The sequence below is a fragment of the Mirounga angustirostris genome, unplaced genomic scaffold (genome assembly GCF_029215605.1).
Source record: "Mirounga angustirostris isolate CCGP_5_RB_7025 unplaced genomic scaffold, mMirAng1.0.hap1 SCAF_1, whole genome shotgun sequence".
NCBI classification, from domain to species: Eukaryota; Metazoa; Chordata; class Mammalia; order Carnivora; family Phocidae; genus Mirounga; species Mirounga angustirostris.
Window position 1 is genome coordinate 378,442 of NW_026991709.1, and position 16,125 is coordinate 394,566.

Here is a 16,125-nt window from a genome sequence, read left to right on the forward strand (position 1 = left end):
TTCACAGCTGCTGTCCCTCAACTTAAGGACTAAGCTTCACCACTGCACTGGGTTCTGTCTCCTTGAGCGAACAGGTCCTCACGTTTGTTTTCCCATCGGTGTGGCCAACCTGATGAGACCGGGTGAATCACTTACACAGTGTCCTGCATCTATCCTCTTCCTCACAGTCTCATGCACTTTGCTCCTCCAAGCCGGGGGCGGCCACCGGAGACACCGTGCAGCCCACAAAGCATCACCCCCCGAGGCCCAAACGCCAGGCCGCCTGCTCGTCCGGGAGGTGCTTTTAGGACGCCAACGGAGGCTGCCGCTGGGGGCTGCAGAATGGCGGTTCTCTAACTGGATTGTCCCCGCTCCCTAGTAATGAGCCAGCACTTTTCCATGACCAAGAATGTTCCCTTGCCTGGGAGGATACCTGCAGTTCCCCCACTGCGGCTGGGTGATGATGGGGATGAACTCCCACGGGTACAGAGCTGGTACGATGGTCCCTTCTGCTGGTGGCTCCACATGAGCCCTCCCACGTGGGTAATTCTTCAGTATGTGATAACTTATCTACCACAGTCACTCTCCTTCTGGACGGGAAACTGAAGAGACCCTGCCGGGGCTCCTGCCCCCGGGGGCTGGTAGCGATCCCGGACGCCGTGAAAGCAAGCGGCCGAGCACACAGCTCGGCAGAGCGGGGCAAACACTAGAAAACTGGCCCGACAGTCACGTTCGCTGACACACAGAAAATGCAGACGTGCACCAGTGCTACAAGGAAAATCTACCATGGAAATAAGCAGTCGTCTGGAAAAAGGTGTTTTATATTAACACCTACGCCTGGTGTCCAAAGGTGCTAAAACCACATGGAAATACTTAGAAACCAAGGAAGACCGAGGCAAGCGGCCACCTTTCGGTCTTTACTGGGCGAAGAGGCCTTTGCGTTCCACAGAAAACTTTGACGTACAGTTCAACATAAATTCTAGGTCTGTTTTGGTTTTTCGCCAACAATGAAGCAAATTGGATAAAACTAAAAAACAACACAAGGGCCATTCACAAATAAAACAGTGCTGTGATTTTATTCTTTTTCTTTTTGGTGTGTTTTTGTTTTTAAACCAAGTTCCCATCTGTACACTTTAAGAAAATAAACAACAGGGAAACCAGTCTCTGCTCACTTCTTGGAGGCGAGCAGGGCAGCTCGGCCACACGCACGGAGCTGGGCAGGCGCCCGTCACGCACGAGCGCACACGTCACCTTGTGAAGGAAGGAGCTAAAACACACAGAAGTTACAGAAGATACTCCATTTGGCTTTGCAGCATTGCAAAAAGAGGAGAATGCTTAATGAGCGGCACTCGGGGGCTGGCATCTCGGCCACGCCATGCCACGAGCTTCCTTGGAGAAAGGGAAAAAACAAATCTTTCCCTCAGATAGAACTGTCACAGGTAAGAGCCACAAGGATTTTATTCACTGTGTAATCTTCTGGCGGCAGGATTTCTTTGAAGCGGAATCTAAAAATAAAAATGACACAGCAATTCGTTAGAGGTCTTCGTGTGTCTTTTAAGAAGAATTTCAAAATTTTGAAACAGTGTCACTGAATTAATCTCATTTCTGGTAAAAATGACCATTAACGTATACAACGGTTTAAACTGTGATGGTAAAGAAGCCCCAGACAGATTACGTGCTGGCTGGACCGTGGTCTTGTGCCCTGTGTGCCTGAGGGAAGGGAGCTGAACCACAGGCCCAACGAGGGATGAACCCACGGTCCCCACGGCTTCCTGCTAAGGACACGTCCTTCCGATGCTGCTGCTGACAGCTGGTTATGAAGACTGATACTAACAACACTCAGCCGAACGCTACAGGCTTTGCGGTGTTGCTCTTCGTTCCTTGTGTGCAGCGTATTGTTGTAAAAAACAGAGAAGAACTTTTGTTACCTGGAGGCGCTCCGCCCAGTCTTTGCTGGATCATTTCTAAATGATGAATATATTCCGTCAAGGAATGTTCAGGATCTTGAGAAGCAGTCAGGGATCTTTCTGATCTTGAATGTGGGGACGGAGTGGATCTTCAAACAAACAAGCAAGCCACACCAAGAAACAAAGAGTGAAAGTCAACACATGGTGAACGTAGCCAGCATGCAGACAGGCGGTGGGGAATAGGGTAAGCCACACAGTTGTTTCCTTCAGATCCTTTCTTGACCACAAAATAAAAAAGTAAAGTGTGTGTCTGTGTGTCTATTTGTGTGTTTATACATGTGCATAAGTATGCATGCTGTCTCTACACCCAACGTGAGGCTCGAGCTCACGACCCTGAGATCAAGAGTCACATGCTCCACCAACTGAGCCAGCCAGGTATCCCAAAACTAAGGCATTTTTTTTAAAATGCTATGTAATACTTTAAAAACCAACTTCTAGGGGCCCCTGGGTGGCTTAGTCGTTAAGCATCTGCCTTTGGCTCAGGTCATGATCCCAGGGTCCCGAGATCGAGTCCCGCATCGGGCTCCCTGCTCAGCGGGGAGTCTGCTTCTCCCTTTGCCCCTCCCCCCTGCCCATGGTCTCTCGAGCTCACTCACTCTCTCAAATAAATAAGTAAAAATTTAAAAAAACAAACAAACAGCAATTGCACTCCTGGGTATTTACCCCAAAAACACAGATGTAGTGAAAAGAAGGGCCATATGCACCCCAGTGTTCATAGCAGCAATGTCCGCAATAGCCAAACTGTGGAAGGAGCTGAGATGCTCTTCAACAGACGAATGGATAAAGAAGATGTGGTCCATATATACACTGGAATATTCCTCAGCCATCCGAAAGGATGAATACCCAACTTTTACATCAACATGGATGGGACTGGAGGAGATTATGCTAAGTGAAATAAGTCAAGCAGAGAAAGTCAATTAGTATATGCTTTCACTTATGTGTGGAACATAGGATAGAATAGCATGGAGGATGTTAGGAGAAGGAAGGGAAAAATGAAGGGGGGGGAATCGGAGGGAGAGATGAACTATGAGAGACTATGGACTCTGAGAAACAAACCGAGGGTTTTAGAGGGGAGGGGGGTGGGGGGATGGGTTAGCCCGGTGATGGGTATTAAGGAGGGCACGTACTGCATGGAGCACTGGGTGTTATATGAAAACAATGAATTGTGGATCACCACATCAAAAACTAATGATCATTGGTGATTAACATAACATAATAAAATTTAAAAAAAAAGGAAAACAAAAACCAACTTCTATAAAATGTCTCAGAGGTAAAATGAGTAAAAACTATTGTATATTATTTTATTATTTAAAAAGATTGGGCGCCTGGGTGGCTCAGTTGGTTGGGCGACTGCCTTCGGCTCAGGTCATGATCCTGGAGTCCCGGGATCGAGTCCTGCATCGGGCTCCCTGCTCGGCGGGGAGTCTGCTTCTCCCTCTCTCTCTGCCCCTCCTGCCCACTCATGCTTGTTCTCTCTCTCAAATAAATAAAAATCTTTATTAAAAAAAAGAAAAGGGCACCTGGTGGCTCAGTCGGTTGGGCGACTGCCTTCGGCTCAGGTCATGATCCTGGAGTCCCGGGATCGAGCCCCGCATCAGGCTCCCTGCTCAGCAGGAAGTCTGCTTCTCCCTCTGACCCTCCCCCCTCTCATGCTCTACCTCATTCTCTCTCTCAAATAAATAAATAAAATCTTTAAAAAAATAAAAAATAAAAATAAAAAGATTTATTTATTGGGGTGCCTGGGTGGCTCAGTCATTAAGCGTCTGCCTTCGGCTCAGTTCATGATCTCAGGGTCCTGGGATCGAGCCCCACATCGGGCTCCCTGCTCAGTGGGAAGCCTGCTTCTCCCTCTCCCACTCCCCCTGCTTGTGTTCCCTCTCTCGCTGTGTCTCTCTCTGTCAATTAAATAGATAAATAAAATCTTTAAAAAAAAAAGATTTATTTATTTAAGAGAGAAAGAGAGTGCACACATGAAGGTGGGCACACCGGGGGAGGGGAAGACAGAGAGAGAGAATCTCAAGCAGACTCTGTGCTGAGCGTGGAATCTGAGGCAGGGCTCAATCTCACGACCCTGAGATCATGACCTGAGCAGAAATCAAGAGTCAGACATCTAACCGACTAAGCCACCCAGGTGCCCCAATAACATGTTACTTCATTCACGAAATTTTCAAGTATAAATGCATTACCCCAACCGGATTATGGAGCCCTGCCCCTCAGACCCACCCCTCGGTGCCCTAAGGGTGACCCCACTACCCACTGGCCTTTCTCTGATCATCCCAAACTGTCCCCTTCACTTGGGGCACAACCCACCGGGTCCAGTCTCTACGCAGCACCTTTCCTCCCGGTCCTCTGCTTTGTGTCCTTCACGTTCTCTTCAGGGTAGGCACACGTCTTACTCATCCTTGTACCACCCACGTAAAAGAGGCCTTGGCTGGCACGGACTCTTTCCATAACCATCACCAACGCAGACACCAGGGTTGCCACAGCCACCGGCCAAGAGTCCCTGCCTCCCCCACACAGACCTGGGCACCGGGGCCCCACGGACTCATATGCACGCCCTGCCTTGCTTGAGGCCAGGCCAAAGCCAGCACTTCCGAAACACGTCTCCCTGAGGAATCCCACACGTCGGTGGAACACCGTCAGCGCAGGAGATCCCAAGTCAGCCGCACATGGGGCTGCCTGCCGCCTGGCCCCACGGCGGCGCTCGTCCCCACGTCCTGTGCCGTCTCTCCTGCCAGAGACCGCTGTGCTCACAAGCGCAGCGTGCGCAGAGATGCCACCGTCAACCAGGGGCAAGGGCTGAAGGCGCACACGCCGGCGCGTCCTCCCCGTCCACGGCGCCCATGGGGGACGGTGCTACCACCCTAAGCACGGAGCACGCGCTGGGAAGCACACTCAGAGGCCGAAGGGTCTGGACGTGGGGACAAACACCCGCAAAGACACGAACCGAACTGTCCTATGTTACAAATCTCGGAAAAATCAGGGTTGAAAGAACGAAATAAGTGACTCGTAACCAGAGTCCCTCATCCCAGCGCCTGAGGAGGAGGTTCACGTGGTTCACTCTGCAGAGATGAAACCCAAGGCCCATCTTTCACGGTCACACCCGGAGGAGAAGTCGCAGCCGCAGCCGCACCCCCTCACCCCACCGCGGCCGCAGGACGTCCACGCAGTCACGGCTCAGCCCGCTCCGGCCATCAGGGGAACACAGTTCACTGTAACGTTGAAACAAACTTGCATTCCACCATCCAACCACAAGGCCTCTCATTCTTTTAACTGAGAGGGTTTTCTCCCCACAAGTAACCTACGGATGTTTAACGTGGTTGCTGTAACATCTCAATTGCCAACTGAGTAGTAAGTAGAGAGATGACCTCATGTGTGCAAAACACCCCGAATCCCACAGAAAAGAGATCAAGTCAAGCCCGCCAAGGCCCTGGTGAGCACACGCACGTCTGAGTGGGGGCCCAGCGGCCTGCCTGCAGGCCCGCCTACCGTGCAAATGCAGCCTGGAAGCACACTCACCTCTCCCTCCTGCACGGGGAGGCCTTGGGCCCGCGGTCCCTGGCGTGGCTGGAGGACGCGTCCCGGGCTGGCGGGGAGGTGCTGGTTTTGGGTGCAGGCTGCTGCCGTGGTGCCCGGAATCCTTCCCCCGCAACCGCTGAACAACAGAGGGATGAGGAAGAGAGACATGGATGCCTTTGGTAGAAAGGCCCCTCCACCAAAACGTAAAATTTACAAACCTTTAGGAGTCTGCGTGGCAATTTCAAAGCATTTTTAAAATACCCGGTTTATATGTCGCTTCTTGGCCTTTTGGCTAAGATCAAGTGTAAAATACCCGGTTTATAAAAATTATGTTTTAAAAAGCTCTAGAAGAAACCTGAGTTTTGATCACCTGTATTCTGCCCCTGCAGGGCTGACCTGACCCCCGCATCCAGGGGAGCACCCCGTGACCTTGGGGAGCCAGCAGGGTGCTCCCCCACCCCAGGATTTGAGGAGGGGGCTCTGGAGGAGGGAGAAGCAGAACCCTGAGACCACCAGGTGTGCCTGGTGGGGGAACAACCCTCCTAAAGGCCTGGAGGCCGAAGTAACCACACGTGGGAACCAAAGCTAATTGGTGGCCGGGGCTGCCCAGCTGCCGAGGGCTGGCTGCCTCCCCTCCAGACGCCTGAAGCCCCGCAGGACTGGGGGCCGCGCCCCTGCGAGTGGAGAGTTCTCTGCGCACATTTACACGTGCGGCAGGGCCCCACGAAGGCCGCTCTTGGGCGGAGCGCCGGTAGTGGAGCTCCCAAAAGAGAGATGCAGCCGTGAAGCGGACCTTTTATTAAGTGAGTTACTCGTCTATATCTCTGGCATTTCTACGTTGTTTCAACCATTAACCGGTCTTCTCTGCGCTTCCCAACATCGAAGCCACCTTCCCTCAGAAGCCACCTGGCCTCGCCGACGGCCCCACTAGCTGAGTGTAAGGTTTCCGGTGTGCTTTACGGGGCTCCCACTGGGCCCACCTGGACGGGGCGCTCGGCCTGCCACCATGGCTCCTTTCCGATTTACCTCTTGCCACTTCTTAACCAAGAAACGTAATCTACAAAGAAAACAAAGGACACAAAACATTGGAAACTAGAGCAAAACAGTTGTGAAAAGAGTGGTGAAGATCCAGACGTGACCGACACCCGGGGTCAGACTCGGGTTGGCCCCCGTCTGCAGTGACCGTGGCGCCCCTGCCAACCAGCACCTTCCTGGCCACGGCGCTGCCCTGGTGCCCACCAACCCAGGGCCCCGGAGACCCCGGTTCAAAGTCTGCAACACCCGCTCCCTACCGCCGCTGGGGCCACTCGACGGCTCCGGGCAAAGGGAGCAAGATAGCGGCCCTGCCCCCAGGTGTCCTTGGTCACACAGGGAGCAGGGGTGTCAGGGTGAGGAGCGCCAGGGGCCAGTGCCCAAAGGTGCTGCACTGCAGGGCTCCCTGGCTCCTCCTGGGACGGCGCCTCCGTGGCCTGGCGGACGCCCTTCAGAGACGGCCTTCCTGTCAGCAGCTCCTTCGAGGTACCGCTGACCGCGCACCCTCCTGGAAGGCACGTTCTGACTCGCATCCAAACCGCAGCTGCTGAAACTGCTCCGCCCCTTGACAGGAAGGCTGAAGGCAGGGCCTGGGCCGGGTCCCCTGCCCCACATCACATCTGCCAGGTTTCCTGGCACAGGGCACTCTCTCCAAACATGCAGACTGGACGGATGGATGGACAGACAGGTGGTGGGTGGGTGGTCTGCGGTCAGAACTCAGAGGCGAGGGGACGACGTGCCCTGAGGCTGAGGGCCGAGAGCAGGAGAGCGAGGAGGCCAGGCAGCCTCCCACCTCTGCTGGACCGGACTGGCCGGTGCTGGGTCTCTGCGGGGCAGGGCTGGGAGGAGTGAGGGAGACAGCCGGCGGGTGGGGTGTGAGGAAGGCATCTCGCGGGCATCACACGGCAGACAGAGCTAACAATTCTTAGTGGGACAAACATTTGTGGAGATTCAGCAAATCTTAAAATTATAACGTAAAACGGATTTTCAGCACTGTTAATTCTGAACAGGTCGAAATTTCAGGGACTCACATTCCTGCCCCCAAACGACACCCCGTGTCAACAACGCCTAGGACACTGAGCGGTGCCTGGGGCCAGCGGGACCTCCACGCCCTGCCCTCCTCCAGGGAGAGGGCTCGTGGCCAGGATGAGAGCAGCACATGCGGCCACCACCCCACGCGGGTGACGTGGCCCCTTTCATGGAGCGCACATTTCACTAAAATACAGGCAACTGGAGTGTGAAGCCGTGAAATGCAGTTTCAAACTCCGTCAGACGTGCCTGTCGTCAGAAGGAATCCTGGCACGAGGCCCGTAAGGGGCAAGGTACTGTCTTGCGATGAGCAGGCATCCCTCAACCTTAGTTTCAGAAGCTGGGTGACAGTTCTGCGCAACGTGGTCTCTCGGAGGCAAGCGTAGCTCAAAAGGGAGCGCCATCGTAGAGGGAGACAGCCCCGAATACCCAGCACGCCTCCCTCTCACGAAGATTCGGCGGCGGGGGCCTCAGCATACCTTAATATCGCGATCACCACCCTGACGGCAGTCCGAAACTTCGTAAAAGGGCGAGATGTGGTGATTTTCTTATCTGCTTTGGAAGGAAATACTCCCAAATGGGCGATCATGGAGAGCGTTTCTTGTTCAGAGTCCTGGAATCCACCAATCAATAGTAAAAGATACTTCTTTTGATAAATCAGAGCTTTTCTGAAGCTTTCTGCTCTCAAATAATGCAGGTACAATTTCTCCATCTGAAAGAAAAAAAAAAGTTAAACAATCCTGGAACAAAGACATCTTGCTGACAGATGCATAGCACGTTCGTACCACTGGGCTTTAAGAAGAACCGGACAGGGGCGCCTGCGACTCTGGATCTCAGGGTCCCGAGTTCAAGCCCCACATGGGCTGTAGAGAGGACTTAAATAAATAAATAAACACATCTTTAAAAAAATTAAACTAAAAAGATGCAGGCCGTTTCTCCCTTCAGCAAACTGTTTACAGCAGTAAGCCCTGCGTGACCTCTGTCACCAGGGACAGCCTCGCTGGGCAGACTTGGACAAAAGGCAGACCAGACATGCTTTCCAAGCCTCAGAGGAACCCTCAAAGGCCCCGTGAATCTGACCACTAGGTGAGGGGCACACCCGGGGCGGGACAGGGTCTCATCCCCAGGCCCATACACAGAGGCGTCTCCTTATGTCCTGATATTCTAACACGCGTTTTCCCGCGCCCCAGGGGCCAACACAATGATCAGCAAATCCCCGGTCTGGGGTGCTTTCAGGCTGTGGAGACGGTTACCTACTATGAGGTACCTCCAAGCCTGACACCCTTAACTTGTGAGCACAGACACAAGACACCTGTACGGAACGACAGTGGGTTTCAGATGGAAGTGTATTCACTTCACTGCTCTAATCTGAGACGGCTCGACGTCTCCCCACTGCTGAGAGACACACGCGGATACACGTGCTGGCAACTATGCTCAGGAGAAGGAGAACCCCACCAGCACGAGAATGCTTTCGCAGCTGCAATGAACAGACCAGGATTCTTAGAAGTACCGACTGTTACACCTTTGTCAGCCTCACGGAACGCACACCACCGAGCGTGAGCCCTGACGTAGCCTGTGGACTCTGGGTGGTGACCACCTGTCAGTGCAGGCTCACTCAGGTGCGGGCTGTCAGCACTGGGGGAACAAGGAATATTTGGGAACTCTCCGTACCTTCCCCTCAGTTCTGCTGTGAACCTTAAGCTGCTCTAGAAATATAAAGTGCTTGTTTTTTTGTTTTTGTTTTTTTAAGAAAGTGTGAGCGAGCGTGCAGGGGGAGAGGCAGAGGGAGAGAATCCCGAGCAGACTCCCTGCTGAGCACAGAGCCTAACATGGGGCTCAACCCCAGGACCCTGAGGTCATGACCTGAGCCGAGATCAAGAGGCAACCGGGCACCCCTGGAAATATAAAGTCTTGAGAACAGATAAAGGGCACTCAGTGGATGACACTGTACATGCCCAGCGCGGCCCCCAGGCCTGCGCTTACGTGCACGCCGCAGGCGTTTCCCTCCTCCCGTGCGGCCAGCGCGGGCACTGCTGGGTCTGGCTGTCCTGCTGAGCTCTGCGAGACTGCCCCGTCTTGCTTCCACGCAGACTTGTCCGGTCTCTGTAACAAACCACAGACGACACCGTCTACACAGTTGCTCCAATAGAAGAACATCTTGAGAAAAACGGCCGAGGGCGGAGTCGCCACCCCCACCCCAGGGTCAGGGTCACGTTCACACAGCTCGTTTCTTCCTCGGCTGCTCCCCCAGGACGTGGGAGGGGGCTGGGGCACGTCTCCCGAATGCCACAACATGGGCCATCCTGGGTCCGTCTTCGGCATCTTTTCAGATGCCCCAGCTGTTACGTGGTGTTATCAATCAGATAATTAATATTCACGGGTGGTTACTGCATACCAATTACTGAAGTATGACTGCACAAAAGGTACGTTTTTATCAAAAACAAACCCCAAATATTTGTGAAAGAACACCGAATTCAAAGCATTAAGCCTGCTGAACACCCGCACAGTCTCTGGTCCTAGAAAGGCTAACTCCTGACAGGTCTGAGTCCCTGGTTCTACGGCAGCACCAACAAATCACACGCCTGGAAACCTCAGCAAGGGCCCCACGTGGGCGCCGCGGACACTGAGGAGCTGTCATGACCAGGCAGCACATCCAAACATATGTGGCGTGGCCTGGATACCACGGTGTGTGGAGAGCGCCCAGAGCTCCAGTGGGGACCCATTTACAGAGGAGAAGGATCCCACAGTGAGGACAGCAAAGGGGCTGCTCATACCGGATGACCAGAGGGAGCTCCAAGTACTTTGGCCACGTGCACGGTGACCTCGTTCCTGCAGTCTGGAACAGGAATCAAAAGCAGCCTGGCTGCACCAGCCCCCAGCTCCAGGGCACAGCAGAGAGGAGGGGCCTGCGACTGAGGTGACCCTGTCGAAGGGCTCTCACAGGACCCCTGGTGAGGAAGGGGGAAAAGACTAGATGTTTGTTTTCCTGGTCCTAAAACACAGCCTGGTCATTTGTGGAAAGAGGTTCTCTAGGAATCAAAGTCTCCTTGGTTTCACCATGTTCTACCAGCTCACTCCCAGCCTGTGATTTACTCATTAAAAATATTTATTTTTCAGGGGCACCTGGGGGGCTCAGTCAGTGAAGCGTCTGCCTTCAACTCAGGTCGTGATCTCATCAGGGTCCTGGGACTGAGTCCCACACTGGGCGCCCTGCTCAGTGTGGAGTCTGCTTCTCCCTCTGCTTCTGCCCTTCCCCCCATTCGTGCTCGCTCTCTCAAATAAATAAAATCTTTAAAAATAAATAAATACTTATTTTCTATAATGAAAGCAGAAATTAACAAGTGGGACTACATCAAACTAAAAAACTTTTATACAGTAAACCATCAACAAATAATACATTCAACAGAGAGTGAACATCCAAAATACATTTAAAAACTCATACATAGCTCAATATAAAAAAACAATCCAATGAGCAGAAAACCTGGACATTTTTCCAAAAAATACATAGAAATGGCCAAAAGACATCTGAAAAAATGCTCAACATCGCTCGGCATCAGGGAAATTCAAATCAAAACCTCAATGAGATCCCACCTCACACCAGTCAGAATGGCTAAAATTAACAAGTCAGGAAAGACAGATGTTGACAAAGATGCGGAGAAAGGGGAACCCTCCTACACTGTTGGTGGGAATGCAAGCTGGTGCAGCCACTCTGGAAAACAGGATGGAGGTTCCTCAAAAAGTTGAAAGTAGCGCTACCATACGACCCAGCAATTGCACTCCTGGGTATTTACCCCAAAGAAAATTGAAATACAGATTCAAAGGGATACAAGCACCCTGATGTTTACTGCAGCATTATGTACAGTAGCCAAACTGTGGGAAGAGCCCAGATGTCCGATGACAGATGAATGGATAAAGAAGATGTGGTCCATATGTACAATGGAATACTACTCAGTCATTAAAGAATGAAATCTTGCCATTTCTGACAACATGGATGGACCTCGAGGGTATTACACTAAGTGAAAGAAGTCAGACAGAAACAGACCGATACCATGTCATCGCCCTTATATGCGGAATCTAAAAAACCAAACCAAACAAACGAACAAAACAGACTCACAGAACAAACTGGCTGGTGGTTGGGGGGGGGCTGGGGGGCAGACAAAATAGACCAAGGGGATGAAGAGGTGCCAACACCCAGTCATTAGGACGCCGCCGCAGAGGGGGCAGTCAGGAAACCGTGACAACTCTGTGCGGTGACACATGGGAACTAGGCCCACGGTGGCCACGGTTTCGGGACGGATGCAAGTGTTGAATCACCATGTTGTACACTGGAAACTAGTACAGTATTTGTGTCAGTTAGTCTTCAATAAAATAATCTATTCCCTGATTTCCTCGTTAACTTCCACAGAAAGGATGAAAGTGTTGTAATGGTGGCGGGGCTTTAATCACAGGCACAATAAGACGCCTTCAGCAAGGGGCCCCGAACGCTTCCGACAAGTCCCAGAGAAGCAGACAGGACTGTGAACGGTGCTAACGGCAGCTTTCGTCAAGATTAAAACGTGGAGCCATTGTAACTTCTTACATCAAAGAATGCAAGTCCTGGGTCGGCTTGGTGGTTGGACCCCACTTTCCAAGTACAGAGGTCCCTTTACCTTACCTACCAACAGAGCTTCAAAACAGACAAAGCAAAGCTGGACGGAGCGTGAAGACAAATTCACTGTTCTACTTAGAGATGTCAACATCCCCCCTCACAGTGACCGAGGACAAGGAGGAAGCAGCTCAAGGCTACAGGAGATCTGAACGACCTTCGTGGGACCCTCCACCAACACCAGGAACACCAAGTCCATCACTAAAAACCTTTCCCAAAAGACCCAGGTGGTTTCACTGGTGAATTTTAATAAATATTTAAGGAAGAAATAAATACTAGCTCTAGGAAACCTCTTCCAGAAATTAAGAAGAGGAAGGAACACGTCCCAACTCATTTTATGAGGCCAAAACTAGACAATACAAAAAACCCCTCCAGATTAACATCCTTCATGAACCCAGAGGCAAAAATGCTCAACAAAATACGGGCAAATTGAATCCAACAATACGTAAAAATGGTAAGACATCATGACTGCCCGGGGCTTTCCCTGGCACACAACACAGAGTCCACAACCAAAAATCAACCTAATACACCATGTTAGCTGAGTAAACAAGAAAAAGCGCATCACCTTATCAACAGGTGAAGAAAAATCATAACAAACTCAAACATCCATTCATGATACAAAGTCTTCGCAAACTAAGACTGGGAAGGGAACCTCAGCCCCAGGGCCTTCGCACGAGCACCTGACAGACGGAAGCTCCGGCTCAGCCCTCGGACTGGGAACCCGGCCTGCCCAACCACGTCCAGGAAGTCCAGCCTGTGCAAGAGGCAAGAAACGGAAATCAAAGGTATTCATATTGGAAAGAAAAGAAAACCCTATTCACAGATGATATAACTGTGTCTGTACAAAATCCCAAAGAAGGACTCATCGGGTTAAAAAGCAAGGTTAGCAAGGGTCACAGCACAAGGTGAACCTGTGAACATGGACCGTGTTTCTACACACGAGCCACGAACAACTGGAGAACAAAAGGTTTGAAAAGTGCCTTTTACAACAGCTCCCTGAAAAACGAAATGTTTAGGTATCAACCTAACATGTTTTTAGGATCTGAACGCTGATAGTTACAACACATTTAAAGAGACAGAAACACATGAAAGGACATGAGTTCCCAGATGGGAAGGTTCGATGAAGCTAAATTCAAACATAGTTACAGTTACGTGGCCAAGATGTCAATCCTTGCCTAAAACCTTTATGATAGCTTCACTGAAATGTAACTCACATACCATAAAATTTATCCTCTGAAAATGTACAATTCAACAGGTTTAGAATATATTCACAGAATGCAACGACCACCACTCCGTAATTCGTGTTTTCGTCACCCCCAAACCCCCCCCGCCCCGTCCCTCCCCACCACACCCCCAGCCCCAGGCAACCACTAATTTGTTTTCTGCCTCAATGGTTCTGCGGCTCTGGACACCCCATGTAAATAGGGCCCTACAAGGAGGGGACAGAGGCTCATCCACACTGCAGCACTTGGCAGTCTTTTAGTCCTTTACTGCCAAATAAGCCCATTTATGGATATACCATATTTTATTTACCCGTTCATTAATTAATTGACATTTGGGTTATTTCCACTTTCAGGCTACAATGAGTATCGGTGGCAGGAAAGTTTTATGTGGAACTGTTGGTAAGAACGGCCAGACCAGGGGCGCCTGGGTGGCTCAGTTGGTTAAGCGACTGCCTTCGGCTCAGGTCATGATCCTGGAGTCCCGGGATCGAGTCCCGCATCGGGCTCCCTGCTCAGCGGGGAGTCTGCTTCTCCCTCTCCCGCTCCCCGCTCTTGTGCTCTGTCTCTAAAAATAAAATAAATAAAATCTTAAAAAAAAAAAAAAAAAAAAAGAACGGCCAGACCATTTTCCAAACCAGTCGGACGCTGTACCTCCCGGTTCCTCCCACATCCCAACCAACCAACCAGCAAGATTCTAAAATTTATGTTCAAAGACAGAGGAACTAGAATAGCCAGATAATTTGAAGGCAGAAAAAAACCGGAGCATCCCCACTCCTGATACAAAGCTGTGATCTCCCCCATGCTGCCTGGTCAGCAGAACAGAAGGGAGAATCCAGACATACACGCACGTTGTGGAGTGACTTCTGACATCGGTACAAAGACGATCCTCCAACACGTGCCGGAACAACGGTATCAACGTGCATACAGATAATCCTCGACCTAACCCTCAGACCGAAAAAAAAATTACCTCAAAATGGATCCCAGACCTAAATGTAGAAAGTAAAACTACAAAAAAACTATTAAAATGAGAAAATCTTGTTGTGCAAAGGCCACCATCTCCACAGAGCGGGCTCTGCACAGACGGGGAAGAGAGATTTTCACATCATGGGTCTGACCGCCCAGTCGCAGAACACAACAGTACCAGAAAACAGACGGTGCAATTCAAAAGCGGGCAAGGGCTTTAAAGGACACTTCACCGAAGAAGATACAGATGCCACTCAGCACCTGGCACCACGCTAGCGGAAAAGGCAGGGCCGGCACCCAGCGAGCCGACGCAGCGACAGGACTCCCACGTTTTGCTGAAGGGGAAGTAAACTGGTGCAGCCGTTCGACACTCGGCGGGCTCGACATTCACGTCATGGGACCCCCCTCCCCGCCCAGGGATTCACCCCAGAGTAGCTGCTTAGGAACGCTGTCGTCGTCAAACACCAGAGACAACCCAGAGACGCTGCTGAGGCATGTCCGCGCCCGGGACGCTGCTTGGCAACACGACGCCCAGGAAGGATCTCAGGTCCTCCGACAGGTGACACACCGTGGGCTTCGGCCACGCACCCGGGAACGGCACGCTGCACAAAGCGCCAGGCCGGGCCTGCCGTCAGCCGGGCCACAGCGAGCACGGCGGCTGTGGGCTGTTAACGCTGGCGGTCACGTGGGTCACGAGAGTCCGCCCACGCGTGAAACCTCAAATGACATCCTACCAACAAAGGGCAGATTTCACTGCACGTAAATTAAAAAATAATTTAGAAAACTTTTCATTGTAAAAAAGGTAAAGCAAGGGGCGCCTGGGTGGCTCAGTTGGTTGAGCGACTGCCTTTGGCTCAGGTCATGATCCTGGAGTCCCGGGATCGAGTCCCACATCGGGCTCCCGGCTCAGCAGGGAGCCTGCTTCTCCCTCTGACCCTCATGATCTCTCTACCTCATTCTCTCTCTCAAATAAATAAATAAAATCTTTAAAAAAAGAAAAAGGTAAAGCAAATCACAAACGCAACCATCTCAATTTTATATAAGAGAAAAGAAACTGGGCATTCCAGAAAAAAAGCCTATCAACTATGCAGTCAGGAAAACTACGTCATTTTAATCGGGTCCAAACCGAGCAAAGAGATTTCCCGTCCCAAGCAGGCACGGAACGTGACCTCACGGCAAGGTCACATGTGTCATGCATGTGCTGGCGTGTGGGACCCGCGCAGACACGTGGCTGGAGGGCTAAGCCGCTGTGGCGTGCCCGGGAGCTCAGCCCACAGCCCAGCGGGAGCCCCGCCCGCGCCCGCGGCCGCACAGAAGCGCGTACGTACAGTCCACACACCGCGCTTCAGCAGCTGCTGCTTCAGGGACGCCTCCAGCTGCGACACTGCCCGGCGCAGGTCCGCCTTCTCCTGCGTCACCGTGCGCAGGGCTCTCGTCAGGGAGTCGTTGTCTTTCAGGAGGACGTCCACCAGCTGGGTCTGCAGCTCTGCTGTCATCTTTTTCTTGACAAGGAGAAAGCAGAAATAAATGTACACAAATTTGTTTGTTAAAACGCATACACATGCGGGGCCCGGGTGGCTCGGTCGGTGGTGCGTCTGCCTTCGGCTCAGGTCGTGATCCCGGGGTCCTGGGATCGAGCCCCGCATCGGGGTCCCTGCTCAGGGGGGCGTCTGCTGCTTCCCCTGCTCTCTCTCTCTGACAAATAAATAAAATCTTTGTTAAAAAAAAGATACACCTGGGCGCCTGGGTGGCTCAGTTGGTTAAGCGA

General features: G+C 51.8%; 1 protein-coding gene across 11 annotated transcripts in view; it reads right to left on the minus strand.

Moving 5' to 3' along the window:
- Window positions 1-1,028: 1,028 nt before the first annotated feature.
- The window catches only part of PCNT (pericentrin), a 128,509-nt gene continuing 113,412 nt past the window's right edge, over window positions 1,029-16,125 (minus strand). For 7 of the 11 annotated variants that reach the window (XM_064577633.1, XM_064577642.1, XM_054504048.2 and 4 more), the window contains 8 exons: window positions 15,686-15,859; window positions 9,510-9,629; window positions 8,006-8,238; window positions 6,446-6,522; window positions 5,466-5,601; window positions 2,610-2,831; window positions 1,908-2,035; window positions 1,029-1,484 (listed from right to left, as the gene is read on the minus strand). In XM_064577633.1, the coding sequence (XP_064433703.1) occupies window positions 1,441-1,484; window positions 1,908-2,035; window positions 2,610-2,831; window positions 5,466-5,601; window positions 6,446-6,522; window positions 8,006-8,238; window positions 9,510-9,629; window positions 15,686-15,859 (1,134 nt within the window). In that variant the 3' untranslated portion in view covers window positions 1,029-1,440. The other 4 variants (XM_064577631.1, XM_064577637.1, XM_045902299.3 and 1 more) reach the window with 4 other exon arrangements.